Source organism: Arvicanthis niloticus, chromosome 16, assembly GCF_011762505.2.
Source record: "Arvicanthis niloticus isolate mArvNil1 chromosome 16, mArvNil1.pat.X, whole genome shotgun sequence".
Taxonomy (NCBI): Eukaryota; Metazoa; Chordata; class Mammalia; order Rodentia; family Muridae; genus Arvicanthis; species Arvicanthis niloticus.
In genome coordinates, this window is record NC_047673.1 from 51859139 (window position 1) to 51884299 (window position 25161).

Below are 25161 nucleotides of genomic sequence, written 5' to 3' on the forward strand. Positions count from 1 at the left end.
AGAGGTTCTGGTTAGTCAACAAAATGATGGTCTGGGTATTAGGACTATCTCACTGGTACAAATTGGTATAATTATGCTCTAATTGTATTTTAAGAGAAAAGTTTTATTTTAACAGGAAGGGTGGTATGTAGGAGAAGCTAAGGTGAGAGGCAGAGAAGGAGTAAGGAGAGGAGAAGCTAGGTGATAAGAGAGAGAAAGAGAGAGAAAGAGGGGGGGAACATGGAGGCAGTTGTTCACAGGTCTCCACCAGTCAAAGATAGTTGATATATCTAGGTTGGGTATTGGGTTATACTTCTGATTGAGTATTACCATACTTAATAAAGCCTTTGATTAACATTTTAAAAAAATTGTATAAAAGCAAAAAGGAAAAGGGGGCATGGGATAGGGGTTTTCTAGGAAGGGGAATTGGGGGAAGGGGATGGCATCTGAAATGTAAATAAAATATCCAATAAAAAAAGAAAAAACAGAAAAATGGGCGATATTAAAAACCATCCCTATAGGTTTACTATATATATCTGGAAAAAAAAAAACCTGAAACAAAACAAAACAAAACAAAACAAAAAAGTCTTATGCCTGGTTCTACCTAGAGGTCACATGGTTATTATTTTCTTGTTCTTGTTTTTCAGACATTTTTCCAAGGTATGATTGCTCATTTTATAAGGCAGTAGACATCAAAATATAATCAGAACATTGTCTTGATGCTTCACGATCAGATACCAGAGAGTCTGAGACTACTTTCAATTAGATGATTTGATTTCCACTTTAGGAACAAGACACTAAAGGACTTGTATTCATTTTCTCTCGGCTGTAACATACTACCACAGGTTGAGTGAATTATGAAGAGAGGTCTGTTTTGGTTCATGATACAAGAGGTTTGATGCTGAAGGGTAGCATCTACTGAAATTCATTTTGTTTGAGGTGTTCCAAGTCACAAAACATGATAAACAGGAAGCATGCAGGCCTGTTTGCTCCCCCGACTCATTACTGTCCGCGGTCCATTACTCTTGTAAAGTCATGAGGATTCTAACATGGGAACCCTCTAATCTTAGGACTTCTTCTGATATCAGTCTACTTGCTCAAGTCCCAGACCTCAATATCATAGACAGCATGGAGAATAGATTTCAGCATGACCTAGTGACCACATTCAGACCACAGCAGGACCTGTTCTTCCTAATTCTATGTATGAATTATTATAACCAATTTAATCAGAGACTGCTTATGGAAGTAAGAATTCCTAGATAGTCCTAATTCTGGTTTTGCAAGGCATTGTTTTGGGGAACTTTCTTTATTTTTGAGTTTTTTTTAAAATGTCTTCTTTCTCTCTCCCTCTCTCTTTTTCCCTTGCTCCTCTCTCTCTCGTGTGTGTGTGTGTGTGTGTGTGTGTGTATTCCATGTCACATATGTGGCAGGCTAGAGAACAAGCAGAGGACAATTTGCAGGATGGAACCTGTTTCTCTGATTCTTCCTTCTGGGTCCCTGGTCCTGGGTCTTTGGACCTGGTTGTATGTCCTGGTGACAAGTGCCTTTACCCACTGAGCCACTATATTGGCCCGTTTTTCATTTCTTTAGTACATCTTCTAATAAGACTTATTCTTAATTTAGTAGTAGTTTAATATTATAGAATATTTCACTTCACTCATTATTTACTTATTATAAAATAAAACATTTTACTTATTTTTATAGTATATGTATGATTGCGTGTGTACATGTAACTGTCACACAAGTGTCAGAGAGCACACATGGAGTTCAGAAGGCAACTTTTACATGGATTCAAGGGATCAAACTCTCATCTCCAGGCTTGTACACAAGCCCTTTTACCCACTGAGATAGCTTTCTGACCCATTATTATTTTTCAGACACATAATTAGAAGGGTTCATTTTCTGTGCTTTGGCCTATTTCAGAAGCCTGATATGAAACCTCTGCTTACTTGTGCTCACTTTTAAGTGTGAGCAGAAACTCTTTAGACTGAACTTTTTGTTGTTGTTGTTGTTTGGTTTTTTTTTTTTTTTTAGACAGGGTTTCTCTGTATAGCTTTGGCTGTCCTGGAACTCACTCTGTAGACCAGGCTGGCCTTGAACTCAGAAATCCACCTGCCTCCCAAGTGCTGGGATTAAAGGCATGAGCCACCACTGCCCGGCTTCAGACTGCTTTTTAAACTATTCTTTTATCATGGTGTTTCATGACTGTGTGTCATATGCTTTGAACACATACTGTCTCCATTTCTCTGTTGTATTTCTCAATTTCCTACCACTGGTCTCCTTCCCCACAGTAAACACTCTCTCTTCAACCTTCACAAACATACATGTTTAAATCTAGAGACTCAGAGAGAAAGCATCAGTTATGCTGCTCTGCCTACCACCCTTAGGACTGGGTGTTTCCTAGAGCACACTTCCATCTCCTAGCTATGGTAACCAGGAAATCTCATTCCTCATACAGTTTATTTGGCTGTATTTTTTTTCTGCCTACATAGTAATAAGAGTTGTTTGGTTTTTTCTTATTTCAAATTATTTTCCTCAAGCTCTACTTTCTGAAAAACATGACTACTTAGCTGCTTTGTCATGATCTGGTTCTGTCTTGCTTGCTGTGCAGGTTGTTTATTTTTTTTTTATTGGATATTTTCTTTATTTACATTTCAAATGTTACCCACTTTCCAGGTCACCTGTCTGGAACCCCCTACCCTATTTTCCCTCCCCCTGCCTCTATGAAGGTACTCTACCACCCACCACCATACCCTTCTTGCCCTGGCATTCCCCTACACTGGAGCATCGAACCCCCTCAGGCCCAAGGGCTATTCCTCCCACTTAGGTCCAACAAGGCGATCCTCTGCTATATATACGGCTGGAGCCATGGGTGGCTCCATATGTACTCTTTGGTTGGCGGTCCAATCCCCAAGAACTCTGGGGAGGTGTGGCTGCTTGACACTGTTACTCCCCCCATGGAGCTGCAAACTCCTTCATCTAGTTCCATCCCTTATCCAACTCCTACACTGGGGACCCTATGCTCAGTCCAGTGGTTGGCTGAAAGCATCAACCTCTGTATTTGTCAGGCTCTGGCAGAGCCTTTCAAAAGACAGCTATATCAGGCTCCAGTCAGCCAACACTTCCGGACATCCACAATAGTGTCCAGGTTTGGCAACTGTATATGGGATGGATCCCTAGGTGGGGCAGTCTCTGGATGGCCTTTTCTTTAGTCTTGGCTCCACACTTTATCTCCATATTTCCTCCTGTGAGTATTTTGTTCTTCCTTCTAAGAGGCACTGAAGCATCCACACTTTGGCCTTTCTTCTTGAGTTTCATATGGTCTGTGAATTGAATCTTGGGTATTCTGAACTTTTGGGCTAATATCCACTTATCAGTGAGTGCATACCATGTGTGTTCTTTTGTGACTGAGTTACCTCACTCAGGATGATATTTTCAAGTTCCATCCATTTGCCTGAGAATTTTATGAACTAATTGTTTTTAATATCTGAGTAGTACTCTATTGTATAAATGTACCACATTTTCTGTATCCATTCCTCTGTTGAAGGACATCTGGGTTGTTTCCAGCTTCTGACTATTATAAATAAGGCTGCTATGAACATAATGGAACATGTGTCCTTATTACATGTTAGAGCATCTTCTAAGTATATGCCCAGGAATGGTATAGCAGTGTCCTCAGTACTATGTCCAAGTTTCTGAGGACCAGCCAGACTGATTTCCACAGTGGTGGTACCAGTTTGCAATCCCATCAGCAATGAACGAGTGTTCTTCTTTCTCCACATCCTCACCAGCATCTGCTGTCACCTGAGTTTTTGATCTTAGCCATTCTTACTGGGATGAGGTAGAATCTCAGGATCATTTTGATTTGCATTTCCTTGATGACCAAGGATGTTGAACATTTCTTTAGGTGCTTTTCAGCCCTTAAGTATTCCTCAGTTGAGAATTCTTTGTTTAGCTCTGTACTCCATTTTTAAAATAGGGTTATTTGGTTCTCTGGAGTCTAATTTCTTGAGTTCTTTGTGTATATATTGGTTATTAGCCCTTTATTGGGTGTGGAATCGGTAAAGATCGTTTCTCAATCTGCTGGTTGCCATTTTGTCCTATTGACAGTGTCTTTTGCCTTACAGAAGCTTTGAAATTTTATGAGGTTCCCATTTGTCGATTCTTGATCTGAGAGCATAAGCCATTTTCCCCTGTGTTTAAGGATTTTCCCCATTTTCTCTTCTATTAGATCCCAGTGTATCTAGTTTGTGGAGGTCCTTGATCCACTTGGACTTGAGCTTTGTACAGGGGGGATAAGAATGGATTGATTTGCATTCTTCTACATGCTGACCTCCAGTTGAACCAGCACCAGTTGTTGAAAATGTTGTCTCTTTTCCACTGGATGGTTTTAGCTCCTTTCTCAAAGATCAAGTGACCATAGGTGTGTGGATTCATTCTGGGTCTTCAATTCTATTCCATTGTTCTTTCTGCCTGTCTCTGTACCAATATGATGCAGTTTTTTAAATCACTACTGCTCTGTAGTACAGCTTGAGGTCAGGGATGGTGATTCCCCCAGAAGCTCTTTTATTGTTGAGAACTATCTTTTATAGTTTTTGTTATCTTGAGTTTTTTGTTATTCTAAATAAATTTGAGAATTGCTCTTTTTAACTTTATGAAAATTGAATTGGAATTTTGATGGGGATTGCATTGAATCTGTAGATTGCTTTCAGCAAGATGGCCATTTTTACTATATTAATCTAGCCAATCTACAAGCATGGGAGATCTTTCCATCTTCTGAGGTCTTCTTCAGTTTTTTTCTTCAGAGACTTGTAGTCCTTGTCCTACAGATCTTTCACTTGTTTGGTTAGAATCACACCAAGATATTTTATATTGTTTGTGACTATTGTGAAGTTTGTCCTTTCCCTAATTTTCTTCTCAGTTAGTTTATCATTTAAGTATAGAAAGGCTACTGGTTTGTTTGAGTTAATTTTATATCCAGCCACTTTGCTGAAGTTGTTTATCAGGTTTAGAGTTCTGTGGTAGAATTTTTGGGGCCAATTATACTATTATCTGCAAATAGTGATATTTTGACTTCTTCCTTTCTAATTTGTGTCCCTTTGACCTCCTTTTGTTGTGTAATTGCTCTAGGTAGAACTTCAAGTACTATATTGAATAGATAAGGAGAGTGGGCAGCCTGGTCTAATCCCTGATTTTAGTGGGATTGCTTCAAGTTTCTCTCCATTTAGTTTGATGTTGGCTACTGGTTTACTGTATATTGCTTTTACTGTGTTGAAGTATGGACCTTGAATTCCTAACCTTTCCAAGACTTTTACCATGAAAGGGTGTTGAATTTTATCAAATGCTTTTTCAGGATCTATGAAATGATCATGTGGTTTTTTGTTTTGTTTTGTTTATGTAGTGGATTATGTTGATGGATTTTCATATATTGAACTATCCCTGTATCCCTAGGATGAAGCACACTTGATCAAGTTGAATGATTGTTTTGATGTGTTCTTGCATTCAGTTTGTGAGAATTTTATTGAGTTTTTTTGCATTGATATTCATAAGGGAAATTGGTCTGAAATTTTCTTTGTTGGGACTTTGTATGGTTTTGGTATCAGCATAACTGTGGCTTCATAGAACAAATAAGTAGTGTTCTTCCTGTTTCTATTTTGTAGAATAGTTTGAAGAGAATTGGTATTTGGTCTTCTTGGAAGGTCTGATAGAATTCTGTACTAAGCACATCTTGGCCTGGGCTTTTTTGTTTGTTTGTTTGTTTGGGAGACTTTTAATGACTGCTTCTATTTCTTTAGGGGTTATGGGACTGTTTAGATGGGTTATCTGTTCCTGATTTAACTTTGGTACCCAGTATCTGTCTAGAAAACTGTCCATTTCATCCAGATTTTCCAGTTCTGTTGAGTATAGGTTTTTGTAGGAGAATCTGATGAATTTTTAAATTTCCCCAGTTTTTCTTGTTATATCTCCCTTTCCGTTTCTGATTTTGTTAATTTGGGTACTGTCTCTGTGCACTCTGGTTAATCTGGCTAAAGGTTTATCTATCTTGTTGATTTTCTCAAAGAACCAGCTCCTGGTTTTGTTGATTATTATTATTATTATTTTTTACTGGATGTTATATTTACATTTCAGATTTTATCCCCTTACTCCATTCCCCCCACCACCCAGGAACCTCCTATCCCATCCCTCCTCTTCCTGCTTCTATGAGGATGTGCCCCTCACCTTTGTTGATTCTTTCTATAGTTCTTTTTGTTTCTACTTGGTTGATTTTAGCCATCAATTTGATTATTTCCTGCCATTTACTCCTCTTGTGTGCATTTGCTTCTTTTTGTTCTAGAAATTTTAGGTGCGCTGTTAAGCTGCTAGTGTATGTTCTCTCCCGGTTTTTTTTTTTTTTTTTTTTTTTGGCACTTAGAGCTGTGAGTTTTCCTCTTAGTACTGCTTTCATTGTGTCCTATAAGTTTGGGTATATTGTGCCTTCATTTTCAATAAATTCTAAAAAGTCTTTAATTTCTTTCTTGTCAAATTATCATTGAGTAGAGTGTTGTTCAGCTTCCATCTATCTATATGTGAGCTTTCTGTTCTTTTTGTTGTTATTGAAGACCAGCTTTAGTTTGTAGTGATCTGATAGGATGCATGGGATTATTTCAATCTTCTTGTATCTGTTGAGGCCTGTTTTGTGACCAGTTATATGGTCAGTTTTGGAGGAGGTATCATGAGGTGCTGAATAGAAGGTATATTCTTTTGTTTTAGAATAAAATGTTCTATAGATAGCTGCTAAATCTGTTTGGTTCATAACTTTTTTTTAGTTTCACTGTGTCTCTGTTTAGTTTCTGTTTTCATAATCTGTCCATTGTTGAGAGTGGGATGTTGAAGTCTTCTACTATTATTGTGTGAGGTACAATGTGTGCTTTAAGCTTTAATAAAGTTTCTTTTATGATTGTAGATGCCCTTGCATTTAGTGCATAGATATTCAGAATTGAGATTTCATTTGGTTGATTTTTTCTTTGATGAGTATGAAGGGTCCTTCCTTATATTTTTTGATAACTTTTGGTGAAAAGTCAATTTTATTCAATATTAGAATGGCTACTCCAGCTTGTTTCTTGGAACCAGGATCTTTAGCTTTCATAGTCTTTGGTTAGAAATCTGGTGTAATTCTGATAGGTCTGCCTTTATATGTTACTTGACCTTTACTGCTTTTAATATTCTTTCTTTGTTTTGTACATTTGGTGTTTTGACTATTATATAAACAAAGAAATTTCTTTTCTGGTCCAGTGTATTTGGAGTTCTGTATGCTTCTTGTATGTTTATGGGCATCTCTTTCTTTAGGTTAAGGGAGTTTTCTTCTATAATTTTGTTGAAGATATTTAGTGTCCCTTTAAGTTGGGCCTCTTAGCTCTCTTCTATACCTATTATCCTTAGGTTTGGTCTTATCATTGTGTCCTGGATGTTTTAGGTTAGGAGCTTTTTGCATTTTTTGACAGTTGTGTTAATGTTTTGTGTGGTATCTTCTGTACCTCACATTTTCTCTTCTATCTCTTGTATTCCATTGGTGATGCTTGCATCCATGACTCCTGATCTCTTTCCTAGGTTTTCTGTCTCTCTTTGTGATTTTTTTATTGTTTTTATTTCTATTTTTAGATTCTCAATGGTTTTAATTCCTTCACTTGTTTAGTTTTGTTTTTCTGTCAATCTTTATGGTTTTTTTCCCATTTTTAAAGGGCTTCTACCTGTTTACCTGTATTCTCCTGTATCTCTTTAAGAGAAGCATTTTTTATTATTTTTTTAAATTTTATTTTATATTTTATTTACATTTCAGATGCCATCCCCTTTCCCCATTTCCCCTCCCTAGAAAACCCCTGTCCCATGCCCCCCTTCCTTTTTGCTTTTATACATTTTTTAAATGTTAATCAAAGGATTTATAAGTTTGGTAATGCTCAATCAGAAGCGTAACCCAATACCCAACCTAGATATAAAAACTATCTTTGACTGGTGGAGACATGCGAACATCTGCCTCCATGCCCCCTCTCTCTTTCTCTCTCTCATCACCTAGCTTCTCCTCTCCTTCATCTTCTCTCCTTATTCCATATCTTCCTCTCAGTACTCCTTCCCACTTAGCTCCTCCTACATATCATGCTTCCTGTTAAAGTTAAACTTTTCTCTCAAAATACAATTAGAGCATACTCATTCCTAATTGTACCAGTGAGGTACAAGATAGTCCTAATACCCAGTCTATCATTTGCTGACTAACCAGAACCTCTGTCATCTCTTCTAACTAAAACACTTACTTTTGATCCTGGCTTTTTTTTTTTTTTTTTTTTTTTTTTTTTTTTTTTTTTTTTTTTTTTTTTTTTTTTTTTTTTGGCTTTAGAATGAATGTCAGCTGAAAACCATCTACTCTGATCTTTTCTCTCAAAGTAAATAGCCAGGATTGGCTATGAAACTATAGGTCTTCAACCCTGTCAGAAATCTAGAATGACTCAGTTAACTGAAGTTATGGAAAGCACTAAACATAGCTTCTAAAACTTAGCCAATTTATAGAGACCGCTGAATACCTGAAAATCCCCTATACTACAAAACGTTGGAGCATCAAATCTTTAGCCTTCTGGCCCAGAGTCATCTGACAGACCTTAGTGATGCAGAATTATTAAGGGCTGATTACTCTGTCTAGGCAGATATAATCAGTCAACTATTCTGCATGTGTGTCCTTTGTTGGACAGTAATTTGTCTGTAGATGGAAAGAGGCAATTCTTGCCTAGTGGCTGTCACTGAACAACTGGAGTAACTCCAACGATGCTCAATTTCTTCTTAGAATCCATGACAGGAAGCTGTCAGGAGCAGGCAAGTCTCTAATCAGAATGGAGATTAATATATAAATATTTGTAACGTCAATTCTATGGATTTCTGACGTTTTGAAAACCAACTATCCATGTAAGGTAACCTGGACTGTTGCCTGTTAACTCCTCTCAGCTATTTCTAAATAAAATATGGGAAACCTCCTAACAATAAACTCAAAGCCATGAATTTGCTATAGTCCCTTAACTCATAGGTTAACCGTCCCAAATCAGTTAAAAAAGTTAAAGAAGAACTGGGTCTAGGCCTTGTATTCCTAAATGTGTTATACAGGCACAATGCCCATGAGAGTATCAATATTCATCTCACTTTTATATTAATAAGAAGCTCGTACCAATGAAAACTTTAAATTTGAAATCAAAGTAAATTTTGTACCATTTAAGAAATTATAACTTCATCTTGATAATAATTATACAGATTTCTATCAATAGGTTATGGCTATGCAATAAATCCTAGCTAATCCTCCCTGTTCCAACAAAACCACTAGTTTTCCCTAGAAAGACAGACCATTATTAACCACATTAGTCCCCAAGCCCAGGGAATAGGGGCGCTGACTCTTCTTTAACTTCTTCAAGCTGATTACAGGTGTTGAGATATTAGAAGAGGGGTGGGGGTGGGGGAGTAAGTTGATAAGCCTCTGATGCTGTGTCTTCACTGAACCCAGATGGAATTCCAGGACATCAGAGGTTTGGGCAGGTCTGCTCAGTATGCTTGATGAGTACACACCAAGGCTGTGTATTCTGCAATATACAGTTCTCAGAACAAGTTTTAGTATCAAGAAAAAAATTTTTTTTCCCTAGGGGGCTGACATTTTTTAAAAGATGTTGGTTCTAACAACTTTTCTTTTTTTTTTTTTTTCCTTAAGGGAAGTATTTAAGTCCTTCTTAAAGTCTTCTATCATCATCTAGAGATGTGATTTTTAAATAATAGTCTTTCTTTTCCAGTGTGTTGGAGTATTCAGGGCTAGTAGTGGTGGGAGAACTGTGTTCTGATGTTGCCATGTAGACCTGTTTTCTGTTCTGTATGTCCTTGCTCTTGCTTCTCACCATCTGGATATCTCTAGTCTTAGCTGGTCTTTCTGTCTCTGACTGCGGCTTGTGTCTCCTGCAAGCCTGTGTGTCAGCAGTGATGGGTGTGCTCTCCTCACAGCAAGCATACACTAAATAGTTCCCTCTTGTGTAAAATGATGTGCTGTAGAATGAAGGAAATTGTACTAGATCTAATTGAATTTTGTGCATTGCCTCTGTGTTTTATAGTATTCATATACTATACAGTAGGGGACCAGAGGACAAAAAAAGAGTCTTTAAGAACATCCTTTTTTCCTTGTGTGCTGTTGCCAGGGGAGACAGCATTTGAAAAAGTAGAGTGACAATAGGAACACTCACAATATTTCATTGTTCTTTAGAGGCATTGCTCTTATAATTCAAATATATACATACACACACATTTATATTTAAGATATATAATATGTTTGTGTGTATGAGTGACATATAACTAAGCCTGTGTTATTTCTTTTAAAGAAATTTCATTCACTTAATGTTGCTAAATTAAAATGCTTTTTTTGTAGGCGTTGTCAGTGCTGAAGCATTCGTTGTTATCCTTCAAACAACCCAGAGCCACAGACATGTTAAAGCTTTACTTCTTATATTCTTTGCAGTTCCTGGTGAAAGAGGTACGAACCAACATTCCCTTTCTTTTTCCCTCCCCATCCTTTGTCTGCGTGGAATAGATTTGCTACTATCTAATTTTTTTTAAAGTAGCAGATCTTTGATATTTTTTTACATCCATTTTTTAAAGTTTATTTCTGTGTGTGTGTGTGTGTGTGTGTGTGTGCCTGTAGACACAAGAAGAGGATATGAGAAGCCTGAAACTGGAGCTACAACTAAGAAGCTCAGTGTAGATTCTGGAAAACTGAGTTCAAGTCCCCTGGAAGAGAAGAATGTGCTCCTTACTGCTGAGCCATCTCTGTAGCCCTAGATTCTGGGATTTTAACCACATTGCATTGTTGTAATCTTCAGAAGATAATACCCAATGAGTAGTGTCACTTGTAATTCATATAAATATTAAAGTTGGCCCAATTAATAGTTACTACCTTATTAATATTGTAGACTGTTTTAAACTGACAATGCATAATTGACTTGTTGTTAATTCTGTGAGTTGAGCCAAGCTAACAAATTATTTTTGTTCTTTAGGGATATATAGATCAAGAAGGTAATCCTACAGGGTTTGCTGGCCTTGTCTCACATTTGCATTACCACGAACCTTCTAACCTCGTGTTTGTCAGTTTTCTTGTAAAAGGTCTTTTCCATAAACTTTGTCAGCCAACAAGTAATGGTAAGTTTGAAGGTTGTGTTGTCTGTCTGTGAGTATATGTAGCATTAAAGTAATATTGTCACATCATTATTGTATAAATAATATATCCTTATTAGTATATGGGTATATATCAAATATGTAATGTGATATTTATGCAATATATATGTAATATGTATTTTGTACATACACACATATCTTCCCATGGTGATAAAAGATCTGGTGGATTCATAGAAAATAATTTGATGTAAATGTTTATTCAACTGTTACTTAAGAGAATACCAGTTTAGAATAATGATTTTGTATGAAAGTCTCATTATTGTGTACTTAATGTAAAAGTTTAATGATATAAAACAGAATGACATTTTTATACACAAATTATAGGCTTACAAAAATAAGATAAATGAAGTTAATTAATTATTTGTAGGGGTTTTATTTTGTGCCAATAATGTTAATGTATTCACTACTGCAAATTGTAACTTGAAAAGTACATTGCCACTAGGATTCAGAACATATTGAATGATATACAATAATTATAAAACACTTCCTTGTAGTTAAATATAACATATGATCAGTTTTGTGTAACAATTTAAGAAAGCACTGTTAAAAATGTAAGACTCAAAATTCTACCCACAGATAATCACTATTAATATCTGTGAACATTATTTACAACACCATTTTCTTTTATTAAAATTGTATAGTACAGGTCAATAACTAATATTGAATTTGTCATGTGATCTAGGTCAACTTATACATATTAAATTTTTGCCTATATTGGACAAAATCTTTAAAGATAAATTCCATAAAGTTTTTATGGAAAAATCTTTGAATCCTATATTTCAAAACAATTCTTTACACAACATCTCTGAAGTAAATATTACTCTCTCATAATATATGCAGTTAACGATGTGTATGATGCTGGCTTCCGTGCCTCTGACTTTCCCTTCTGTCACTAGCTGATGGAAGTACTTTGTATGACACTTGCAGTCTTTATGCTTTAAAAAAATGTTTCATGTTGTGGCTACTCGGAAAGTTCTATTCCTCCAAAGATGTGTAAGAGGAGAAGTCATTTCAGGCAACAGGAAATGTGGTTGTGTTTATTGTTGTTGATAGGGGAAGCTAAAATGGATAAAGATCCATAGAGAAGTTAAATTGACTGGTTCTTACTTAAACATAACTAGCCTATATGCTATATCCTGACTTACTGGCCATAATAACTTTTTAAGCTCCCGTACTGTTCATGTGCTGTTGGTATGGGGTGCCTCAAGTGAGCCGTGGCTCTGTTTGAGTGCAGGAAGGTTATCTGTGGGTTTAGTTTGGGATATTTTGTTGTTAGGTACTGAGACCTCATAAGAGGTTGTTTGAATAGATGGGAGAGGCTGTGGGGATTTGAATGAGAAGCTCCCATATGCTCAATACTCAGTCACAGGGAGTGGCACTATTTGGAAGAATTAGGAGGTGTAGCCTTGTTGTTGGACATGTGTCACTGGGGAGTGGGCTTTGAGGTTTCTAAAGCCCATGGCAAGTCCACAGTCCCTCTCCTTCCTGCTGCTTGTGGATCTGATGAAGAACGCTTAGCTACATTTCCAGTGCCTGAATACCACCTTGTTCTTCACCATAATGATAATGGGCTAAACCTCTGAAGCTGTAAACAAGCCCCAAGAAAAAAATTTCCTTTTATGAAAGTTGTTATGGTCATGATGTCTCATACAAGAAAACAGTAGCTAAGACAGAAGTTGGTACCAGAAGTGTGGTATGACCAAAAGTGACAAGCCTGACCATTCTGCTTGTGGGTTGAATGTGGACTTTGGATTAGGAAAACTGGTTAACATTTTAAGTAGGGCTTAGTGGACATAGCAATAGGAGAAGAAAAGACAATGGTGCTGATAATAATGTAGATTGCAACAGCTCAGCTCAAGAGGTTTCAGAGGAGAAGAATATTAGTAGCCTGGAGACCATTTTTGTGATATTTTAGCAAAGAATTTTATGCTCTTATTTAAAAAATATTTCAGAGACTAAATTGAACAGTTCTGGATTAGTGACATTAGCAGAGATGTCAAGGCAATCTAGTATTGACTGTGTCTTGTGGTTATTTGTAGTCACTCTTAAGCAGGTATCTAATGACAAGGGGCAAGCTGCACAAAGGAAAAGGCAAACACCAGGAAGTGCAATGGAGCTAAGTCAGGCGCTCAAGGAGATGAAGACTTTAAAGAGAGGCCTGATGCTAAATGGGATAAAGGAAGCCATGACCCCTGAGATGTACTCCACCCTGCTAAGCTTCCAACTTGTGACAAGGAATTAAAGAAAAACTTAAAGCAGTGAAGGGGACCAGCAGTAGCAGGAAGCTAATGCAGATGTAATTTTAAGAGAGGGCCACGTTGTTCCAGCTCTAGCAAGTAGTAGAACTCTGGCAACGTCACTCACATAGTTCTGGTGTTAAAGTCAAGAATACAAGAAAGGGGTTGTGGAATCTCCCTTGGAGACTAAGTCAAGCTGCCGAGGCCAGCCTTGTGTCAGGAGTCAGGGTTGTTACCACATGGAGGCTCCAGGAAACCACTGCATGAAGCTGTGAAGGCGAAGCATGGATTGTGTTGGAGCCCCCCAAGAATAGTGATAAGGCTTTTAAATTGTTTCTTTTATATTGTTTCTGATGAACATTATAGGAATTTCACTCTCCAGAATCTATAGGGCTATTCAGGGAAAGACTCTGCTGTGATTTAGTAGGTAGTAATGCTACAGATGAATCTGATGCAGCTCCTCATTAGTTTGGCAAGTGGCAGTAGCAGGTATCTGAATAGTAGTGGTATCTGAATAGGAATGGCTCCCGCAGGCTCTTATATTTGAATGCTTGGTCAATCAGGAGTAGTACACTACTTGAGAGGGATCAGGAGGTTTATCATTGTTGAAGAAAGTATGTCATTGGGGATGAAACTTGGGGCTTTAAAATCTCAAGCCAGGCCCAGTGGCTCTCTCTTCCTGTTGCCTGATCATTCAGATGTAGAACTCTCAACTGTTTTTCCAGCACCATTGTCTGCCTGAGTGTTACTATGCTCTCTACCATTCTGTTAATGGTCTAGATCTCTAAAACTGTCAACAGCCACAATTCAGTGATTTCTTTTTATAAGAGTTGCCATGGTCATTTTGTCTCTTGGTCATAGCACACTGACCAACACAGAGACATTGTAATAAATTTGCTCATTCACTGGGAGATGGGCCAAAGTGAGCAAAATGTAAATCTGAGCATGAAGAAATTTGAAGCTGGAAAGAGAAGGATGTTAATGAAGGTAATAAGCATAGATGATAAAGCTGAGATGAGAAGCGTCTGCAGGAAAGGTTAAGTCTACAGTTGCTCTGAAATAAACATGACAATTTAAGCATGAAAAACTTAACCTAACCCCCTTATACATATAGAACATGGAACTTTTCTTTTGTACAGGCTCAAAACGTTTTTCTGAAGATGTCATGGAAAAGCTGGTTTTAGTATTGGCAAATCTTTTTGGAAGAATACGTATTCCAGCCAAGTTCTATGAGGTTCACGCCAAGTTTTATCAATCAAAGGTAAAAATCTTCTGATAAAATTAGTCAAAAATAGTACACAGAATCTGTCAGAAATGTGTCAAAAGCAATTGGATTTTACAAATATGGGATAATAAATGTATTTGTATACTAATCTGTTCTTTCCAGAAATACTGTAGGATTTATCTATAACTCCAAGTCCCTCTATGAATCTATTCAAAGTTTACATGCCTTGAGGATAAATATCATGAAAGCACAGTCAACTCTAGTTGACTGCATCAAAATGCAGCATTAATGGGAAGGTATACAGGGCCTGAAAGACGGCTTGGTGAAGTGCTTGCCATGTAGGCATGAGGAGTTGAGTTTGGATTCCTAGTATCCACTTGAAAAGATGTGCATAGTGATGTATATTGCATTCCCAGAGCGAGGGAAGCAAGAGCACATGGATCCCTGGCCCTGGCTAGGGCAGCAGAGCCTATTTGGAGAGTGCCACATGTGGTGGGAAACCTTGCTTCAAAAAAAATAGGGTGAAGAGCACCCATACACATATCATGTGCATATGCCCAAAATATATGCAATTATACATTTAAACACCAAAGCCACCCTCATTGCTGAATGTATGTCTTGTGATAAGACCATATGTCCCTGAGGAAGTGTCGCAAAGTTATCTGGGAAATTGTCCTTTGATTCCTAGAGTCTAAATTTTAGAAACATTGTTTTTCAATTTTACCATTTTCATCTTGCTTGGTCAGTTTTGAAAAAGTGCATTTGTCCATTTAATTAAAACATTTATTTGAATTAATTAAAACATGCATTTATGTGCGTGAGATCATATTCATAGCACCCTTGCCACTCTTCGGTGCTTTGAGTGAGTTCTCACCATAATGACCATGTAACTTCCTAATGAAGCCCTTATGGCATGGCTGACAAAGGCAGAATTATTTTCTTCCCAGTTCTTTAGGTCCAGAAGTCTTAAACGAAGGTGCTTTGTGGGCACATGTTTTTAGGTTGTAGTTTACTATTTAAAAAAATTACAAAAGAAGAAAAAAAAGAAAATTAGACACAGAGCACTTTCATGTGTCTAGGTAAAAGTTTTTAACATTGTTAGCACAGTGAACACAGTTGAAGGTTTCCAGACCTCTCAACCAGGCATAGTTGATTCCCAGCCTGCAAGTATGCTTTATCTTCCTTGCTCTGCAAACGTATCCTAGATCCTTTGAAATTACTCATGAGTCCAATGGCATTTGAGGGCATGCTTCTAGTTTTACAAATGTCATATCACTTTGATTAAGTTGGGTCAGACTAAATGTTCTGAGTAGAGAATTTATATTTACACATGCATATAAGAGCAAGAATAGTTGTTTTATTTATAGCTCAGTTCAACCAAGAAGAGAAGAAAAAGCAGCGTTATTGAAGACAATAAATTATGGTATGGGGTCTTTTGCTTTCATTGATCTAGATATTCAGTGTTTTGAGAAGGTTATTCAACTCTCTGTGAAAAACTGTGGCTTCTAGGTGTTCCTTGATGACCTCCCTGAGGACTTCAGTGATGCCTTGCTTGAGTACAACATGCAAGTGACAAAAGACTTTGCTTCCTTTCTGCTAATTGTATCCCGATTGGCTGATATGAAACAGGAATATCAACTCCCCTTGTCAAAAATACGTAAGTGTGTTTTAGTTCCACTGTGAAGCAGTTTAATGATAGTCCTGCCCAAGGATATGTCAGGTGGATGCTAGGGATGCAGGTTGGTGGTAGGGCTCCATCTCTACCATGTTTACCTCTGAAGGCTGACACTTGAGAAAAGTAAGCCTTCCTGAGAACAATTGGATTCTTTCTGCTAAAAAATGGAAGTTGGTGATTGACAGTTAAAAAGACAGTGGAGAGTGAAACTCAAACCATATTTTATCATTTATAAATCATTTTCAGGGTTGACTCTGGGTAAGTTTTAGAGAGTTGAGTAAGGCTGGCTCTGAGACATTAGAAACAAGAAGAAATCTATGAGTATTTTCAGGACACGCTTAATGTTGATTGTCATAGACCTTGGTCAGGTTCCCTGACTCTGCTACTTCTGACTTCTGGAATTTGGAGAAGTGATTCCCTAATCATGTCCTTGCTTTATTAATGGACATTAAAGACACAGGAGAGTATTATATTGTTTTAGTGTGCTTCAAATAACTGATTTTAAATCATTAGTGCACATGAATATCCTAAAGGAGGGCCTAGCATATGGTAAAATGGTCTGCTTTTGTTGTCCTTATTCATAACCAATAGATGGAAGCTTTCTAAGAGACTATAAACAGAAAAACAGGTAACTGAGATATAAAGTTTTGAGTTGGGGAGAAGTGTCTGTGGTTCACTGTACACTAACCTCTTCAGTTGGAGAAACTCATGGAAGTGGAGTATGTACTCTCTTAGACTCTATAAATGTAAGGGACATGGACAAGAGCAGATAGTAATGGTGGGCACACACCTCTGTGCCAGGTGAGATTGGAGCAGGAGGACAGTCTGTCTCAGTGACACACAAAACCCACATTGCTGTTTTGGATAGTGGACTCTTAGAATAGCATATTTAGTCTATTCCCAAGCTACTCTAAACTTGCCCGATCTTGTCTGATCTGGAAAGCTAAGCAAAGGTGGGTATGGTTAGTGCTTGGGAATATTCTAAGGCCAAGTCTCAGTTCAGTGGACAAAAGGTTATAAACGTAAGAGTTAATTTAGACAACTTTCTAGTTTAATTAACTTTTGACTGACTAAAACTATAGTACATATTTTGCAATAGGAACACTAGGACTAATAGCCTACGTTTAATGAATGTATTTCATCATCCACTGTCTAGGGTTTATGTACCAATTCAGTCTTCACTGGGGTATGGTCATTGCTAGGTTCAATGCCTTCCCTCTAAGCATGGTTTAGCTCTCATAAAGGAAATGAGGTTTGACACTGTGGCTGCATTTAAAAATGAATTTTCCAGGCATTCAGGCATGTGGAGCCTGCCTTAATTTCCAGTATTCAGAGGCAGAGGGAGCTCTATGATCAACTGGCATACACAGAGTTCTAGGCATCCTAAGAATGCATAGTGAGACTTTGTCTCAAGCAAGCAAGCAAGAAAGCAAGCAAGCAAGCAAGCAAGCAAGCAAGCAAGCAAGCAAATAAGAAATTAAAATAACAGGAACAAAAGTGGTTATCTCAACTCATTCTGCTCAGAGTTCACAGGTAAAGAATGTGAAGATTCTCCACTTGTTTCTTACTTGATGAGCAACAAGGAAGGAAGGGTGGCGGTTTCACCCTTTGTTTGTCTGTCTGGAAACTTTGATGTGGATTTGCTTAGTCCAGGAGTTCCAAATCATGTAAGTAATGAGTGATGCTTATTAGTTAGTCTCTGTGGGGCTTTTGCTCTGGCATGTGTGGTGCTTTATCAAACTGCCATCGAAGCTGCAAAACTCTAGCATACAAATGATAAAAATTATACTTTTCATTGAAAGAAAAAAATCATTTTTAAAAGTTTTGATTTCTTTCTTTTTTTCTTTTTTTTTTTTTTTGGTTTGGATGTTTATAAGTGACTAACTGGATATGTAAGAGATTGGTAGTTAAGTATATTGGAAAAAAACTTAATTTTTAAGCATTATAGTTTTTCTTTCCTAAGATGGATGTGATAGCTAATGCCTATAATTCCAGCACTGGAGAGGCTGAGACAGGAGGATGGCTAGAAATTTAAGTAGTACATAACAAGTTTCAGCAATCCTTTTTCAAGACGAGAAGGAGGAAGAGGAGAGCAAATAATTTCCCTTTCCATTTATTATGTAATTAACTCAATTTGTGAAATATAACAATCACCTTTATTTTCTTTTTACATGTAAACTTTTCATGGGGATTCAGAGGGATGCTGATACAATGAGAACAGGGTAGGAAGTTTGTTTCTTGTTGTTGCAAAATCACCATCAATTACAAGGGACCTAGGTGTACACATAAACATATTCCCACTCACCCTTGCTTCCCACGGAGTTCTAGAAAACAGTTTGGGCTTCACTTTCCTTCATTTTGAAGCAGCTGGCATCGGTATTTAGATTCATGTTACTTGATTATGGTCTGGGTTTTGCTTGACCCAATTCACTTCGTATAAATTTTGTTTCCTTCTATTACTTATCACAGTTTAGTTCTGCTTAAATTACATTCTAATTAAATTCACATTCTAATGCTTCTAGATGGCTTATGAAGAGTAGGTACATAGTAGGTACCCATGAACTGAGGCCTTATAAGCTTCTCCTTTATTTATTTCCTTGTGTTCTACTAAAGTTACCTAAATTTTCAAAGTCTTCCAAACCTTTTTATTTTACACATGACTTTTTATTTATGCTTGCATTTTCTTTTTACAGAAGTGAAAAATGGATCTTTGTGGTCTCATGAAAGTATCTTTTCCTGTGTTTACCATTTTGCCTATAAGATCCATCCATGGATCACGTCAAAAGATGTGAATCTCTAGTTCATTCTTCACATGCCACAGTACTTCATAACAGAAAAAACTAGGCATTACTCTGTCTTCAGTCAATGTTTGCTCTGGTTTTAGTTCTTTGTTGCTACAAACAGGGTTGGTATTAATGTCTGTTACATGTGTGCAACTTTCTCTTGGATGCAGGTTTTCTGAGTCATAAGAAAATAAGGTTAAAATGTTCGAGTCTATTACCCATGATTCCAACCCACTCTAGACTGTAGTTGGGCCAGCTTACAGAATGATTAACCCTATATCAAAGCTCCTGTTGATGACATAAGGCAGTTTGCAAAAGTGAACAGACACAGAAAACTACTGATTCGCTGTCTTCATTATTCTGATTTTTCTTTTATCTCCTCTCTACTCTTTTTATTCTGGTTGTTGATTCTGAAGATCATTAGATTTGTTCAGTTGAAAACTCTCTTATGACATGGAAGCCTCCTGCTCTCTGAAATCCCTTTTGCAAAGGTATTCTCTGAATTGTTAAGAAGACTTTAAATTTTTTCAGTTGCCTTTCTTTCCTGGTCAGTCTTGCTATATACTAGCAAAACTGGTGGACTTGCCATCAGCTGCTGCAGGGGCAGTCATCAACACAGGTGGGGCTAAGCCACTCTCTAGATTACACTGTGTCAGTGTGTGCAGATGGCAACAGAGTATGCTTGAAGGGCATTGGTGATGAATGACTGTAAATGTAACTTTTATTTACTGGTTGTAAGTGTTGTCTCTGAAGCTTACTGCTGAATAAGCTCACCCTTTCTAACTCTTTCTGAGTGTGGGCTGGCTGCTTAAACTCAGTTCTTCTGGGCCAAAGTCCTCTCCAAGCTGATTGATTCAATCTGGCTTCTTTGGACTTCTGACTGAATTGTTCTGCTTGGCCTCATAGTAACTTTTCAATGTGTTCTTATCTTCTGGATTTCTCATTCACTGCCTCATTCTGTCTTCACCTGCAACCTGTCTCTGTAAAACTTTCCTGATAAAACTGCCTTCTCTCTCTGTCTCTCTGTCTCTCTTCCTCCTTCCTTCTCTCCTTCTCCATACACTTCCCCCTGTCCCTCTTCCTCTCCCCCATTCTCTCTCAGCTGCTCTCTTAGGTCGCCTCTGTTTTCATGAGAGTTGGGCATATCCTATCTCTGACTCATTCTGCCAAATATTTCTCTGATTTGTCACTTTGTCCCTCAATTAGATGTTACTTTCAAACATGGCTGCTTCCTTCTACAAACAATCTTACCTCCACTGTTAAGGATTCAAGGTGTGTACTGAGCATATTTGTATTCCAGCCATGTCATCCACTATCTGCATTCCAACTGGATCACATAGACCTAGAAGATCTTTGGGTATCACCTCTTGACAGATCAGCCATATTGCTGGATTAAAATTTCTCTACAGATAACTACAAGTTTCAAGTCATAAGTTTCTGTCCATGTGAATAACCAAAAACTTACATTTCTTTAGGTCATTCTACACACACTTGGTATCAATCACACACAAGCCCCAGTGCTGTGGCCACAGAGATTGGACAGTCAAGGAAGAAAAATGCCACTTAATGCCTATGCACTTGATTTCTATAAGCATGGATCCCTTACCGGATTAGTCCAGGACAATAGGTATGTTCTGTCTTTAAAATTTCAAGAAATGATTAGTCCTGTCAAACATATTATGTTTCTACTGTCAAACTGACAGCATAGATGATAGATAATTCTATATAATTTATTTCTAATTTAACAGCAAAAGTTTAGCATTTGGGCCAACTCACTTGACTTAAATATATACTCTAAATGTGTCTTTGTGTATATCAAATATATCTTTACATTACAGTTCTGTTTAGGCACCATTTAGTAGTTTAGATATAATGGCAAATCACAATCTGTTATATATTTTTTTGATGCTTGAGAGACTATAACGTATCTAGTTTACATTATCTGGGTCTGACACTATTGTTTTTGCATGTTGCCAATGAAGCCATTTCTCTATATATAAATAGAAGCAGGCATTATTTATATTGTTCTTCATACAATTAGCATCCATCACTCTCAATATCTAGTGTTGTGGCTGCAAAAATTGGATAGTTGAGGAAGAAAACTGTCAGTGAACACATAGACCTTGACATCTGTAAGCACGCTTCCCTTATGCGATTCGACGAGGTCAGTAGGTATGTTCTCTCTTGATAATTTCAAGAACTAGTTAGTCATGCCAAATATATTAGATATGCACTCCTAAGGAAATATTCAGGAAACTATCTCTGAGCAGGGAGGTACTGGTCTAAGTGCTAAACACATCATCTAGTGGCAGATACACTAAGGAATTAAACATTCAGTAGACATAAAAAATTTGAACAATCCTTACTAAGTTAAGGTATAAAAAGTGTTGATAGTCCTCAGAAAACTAAAACATTTTTGTTTATTAAGACTGATTTATTATTGTGAATAAAGTAGCTGTTCTATTAGTTGCTAATTTTTGATTATTTTTAAAACTTGTTCATTGATAATTTTATAATTTTATATAAAGCATTATGACTATATTCCCCCCCCCACACACATATTCATGTATATCTTCTCAGTTGTATCCCCTAACCTCAGCATTAACCTCACCTCTCATTTTTGCATCATCTTTAAATTTTGCTTTGTTTTTATTTTGAGCCCCACTGAATTTTACTAGGGCTGTCAGCATGAGTATGGTGCCATCTCCTGGAAGCCAGGAGACTCACCAGTGAAAACAATACTTAAGAAAAATGACTCTCCATTCATTTTTCATCCCATAGTGCCCCTGCCTCCCTTGGGAAATAGTTGTCCTAGGAACCTCTCTCTCATTCTTGACTGATGTTAATGGGCCCAATCTTGTGCCCAATCTTGTGCCAACCAGATGCAGGCAGCCTTAGCTGCTGGGGACTCATGAGTCACATCAGGCCCAGATCACAGCATTTCATGGCACTTGCTTTATACTTAGCTCTTAATACTCTCTGTCTCATCTTTTGTGTCCCATCTTGGTGGGGTGACATAGATGTTCCAAATAGGTGTCAGTGCTCAGCAGTCACTTATTCTAAGTAGTCTGATTAATTGTAAGCCACCCATTATAACAACAACAACAACAACAACAACAACAACAACAATAATAACAATAACAATGTTATCTTTCACCATGTCTGAGCCAGCCCTAATTTATGGGTATAAACATCAATAGTAAATAATTCTGTATCATTAATTTCTGTTTTTCTGTCTCTTAGGATACATCCAGGGGATGCTTATGATCTGTTGAAGGATTTTGACCTTACCATTAAATCTATCAGGTATGTTACATGTTTAAATGTTACTTTCATATTTTCCCCAAATTTAATTGTCATTTTGAAATGCCAAAATTATTTTCCCCCATGACCCAGTTATGTAAAAGTGTCACTGATTCTGTTACACAGCATGCATTTCAACTTCCCAGAGGGTCTATAGCGTTCCTCATCCCTACAATCTCTCATTATGGTCTGTAATATAATTAATTTTAAAATGTTTTTGAGATTAAGTTCCATCCAGATAGAGCCTCAGACTCAGGCAGTACTCATAACTCAAAACTATTCCAGAGCATTCCTGATCCCAGATATTCTCAATGATCCCAATTGCAATATCATAGCAAATGCACGATGTTTTACAACTCGGTTCCCGCAAGTCTCCAGTTTATAGCATTTGCTTGCTCTTGAATATCCTGCTACAGCCTTTTTCTTCAGGGTTTGTCTGACTATAAATTCACAGTCACTTCCTGTTCTGATCTGGAACAAATCCCAGTTACTCACAAAGCAATACCAAACTTTATGTGAACACTCATTGTAGGCTCCATTGGCCATCTAATGTCACCTAGTTCAATGACCATCACCTTAACCACTTATATCTGTATGCATTTCAACACTTTAACAATTGTTTTCATTTTGTCAATTGTATACTCAAGTAATCATCATTATAGGGTTCTTAGAAACAGTTCCTTGTTTTATTTCCTTGATCAGAGCTGAATCAGACCTATATATTTTCTATATAGAGAACTTTATTATTTATTTTATTATTTTTATTATTTATTATTTTATCTGATTTATTTATTTTGTATAGTTTTATTATTTATTTGTTATTTTATATGCAGACTTAATTGAGGCATATGAGAGCAGAAGGGAATAGCTTTGTTCATCTATAGCAGTGGTTCTCAATCTTCTTAATGCTGGGACCCATTAATAGAGTGGTGTGTTGCTTCTCCCTTTCTTCATGCCTGTGCACAAGTTTCTTAATGCTAGTGTAACAAATTGTCACTCAATGGTATGAACCTATATAAATGTATCATCTTACCATTTTGGAGGTCAAACATCAAAGTGTGTTTCACCGGACAAAATTAGGTGTATGGATGTTCTAAGGGAAAAATCCTTGGCTATTTTCCAACTGTTAGAGGTTGTCTGAATCTTTGGGTCAGAGCTTCCTTCTGTTTGGATGCCAGGGATGTTCAAATGAGAGACCTGAGGTTATATATCAAATATCCACATCTCACCCCCTTGACTCCCATCTCTCCTTCCTCACACTCATGAACACCTTTGAGAATTTCATTAGTCCTACCTAGAGAATCCAGGATAATCACCTCCACTGAACATTAACTATCATCTGTGGGTTCATCTGTGATGGTAATTCCCCTTTGCCATGGAGCTTAACATGATTCCTGGTTTCTGGGAATTTAGGTGAGGTCATCTGAATCTGATGAGGACTATTATGCAGACAATATCCCATCTTCATTTTTTTCTCCCCTACATAGAGAAAGAAAGGAAGTTTTCTCTATAGTAGTTTTCAGTATATGCTGGACACAGAAGCAGAAAAACCACAAAATGTGTCCATGTGATATATAGAGAAGAGAAATTTGTGTTGTGCATGAAATTTGGTGTCCTTTCAATCACCCTTCAGTGATAAAGACCCTGAATGTGATCTTGTCTTATTTTCTTATTTATTTTTTGTCTAAATATTATTTTGTTAATAAATTTGTTTCTTATCAGCATTCCTTATGATTTGCTAATACTACTTCATAACTTCATAGAACAGCCATTTTTATAATATTCAATGTCACTTAGTTGAATAATATATATATATATATATTTATTTATATTTGTAGTGTCTCCTTGCGTGAACTGTGTGAAAATGAAGAAGACAACGTTGTTTTAGCATTTGAACAATTGTCTACATCTTTTCATGAGAAGTTTGAAGTAGTGTGAAAAGAAAAACTATGTAAACCACTTAAACTATCACCATTGAAGCTTTGTAAATTATATATGTTTACTCTTATGTCTTGATCAAACAATCACATGATGACATGGAATGAACAAGCAGATAGAGTTGCTATCCAACTTCTTGCACTTGCTTCTAAGCACCCTTGGCCAATATACTTGATGGTTTCCTCAAAAAGTTAGCAAAAAATACTTATGTCTCCAAATTATTGAGGATTGAATGAAAAAAATGCAAGGATCTTGCATATATATGTTTGAAGACAGTTTTCACACTCCATGAGACTCATTCAAATATTGCATTTTAAATATTTTTACTGTTAATAGGTGTAAGACAGGTTTTTAACATAGAAAAAAGATGATTGCAGTATCCTGAAAGTGTAATATAATCTACCCAATCAACATAAATGGATTTCGCTGCTTAGATAGCTAGCTATTGAAATAATACATCTTTATACATAAACTACTTGTAAAAATGATTATTTAATTTAATTTTTGTGATGCCTTAAAAGAAAACATGTAGCTAATATTTTTCTTCATTTTAATTGTATATAAATGACTGTTGAAATAATGATGTCATTGGTTTTATTTGTTTGAAATAATATTCCTTTATTAATCCACTTGCACCCTGTCATTCATTCAATATAATTATTTTGGTGGGATTATTCTCTAATTGAGTTCTTATCCTCAATTCTCAGCACTAGAATTTTAAGCTCTCAACTTGAACTTACAGTGGTTAAGCTTCAAAACAAAAGATGTGGTTTTGCTACCAGTCAGGTATCTCACTGAATG

General features: G+C 36.9%; 1 protein-coding gene across 2 annotated transcripts in view; it reads left to right on the forward strand.

Moving 5' to 3' along the window:
- Positions 1 to 24530, forward strand: part of LOC117721778 (putative ATP-dependent RNA helicase DDX60) — a 107665-nt gene extending 83135 nt beyond the window's left edge. For both annotated transcript variants that reach the window (XM_034520570.2, XM_076914193.1), the window contains exons 31-38: positions 10397 to 10501; positions 11022 to 11163; positions 14576 to 14697; positions 16171 to 16318; positions 17861 to 18003; positions 20595 to 20746; positions 22363 to 22425; positions 24261 to 24530. In XM_034520570.2, the coding sequence (XP_034376461.1) occupies positions 10397 to 10501; positions 11022 to 11163; positions 14576 to 14697; positions 16171 to 16318; positions 17861 to 18003; positions 20595 to 20746; positions 22363 to 22425; positions 24261 to 24360 (975 nt within the window). In that variant the 3' untranslated portion in view covers positions 24361 to 24530. The remainder of the gene's footprint in view (positions 1 to 10396; positions 10502 to 11021; positions 11164 to 14575; positions 14698 to 16170; positions 16319 to 17860; positions 18004 to 20594; positions 20747 to 22362; positions 22426 to 24260) is intronic.
- The last annotated feature ends 631 nt before the right edge of the window (positions 24531 to 25161 follow it).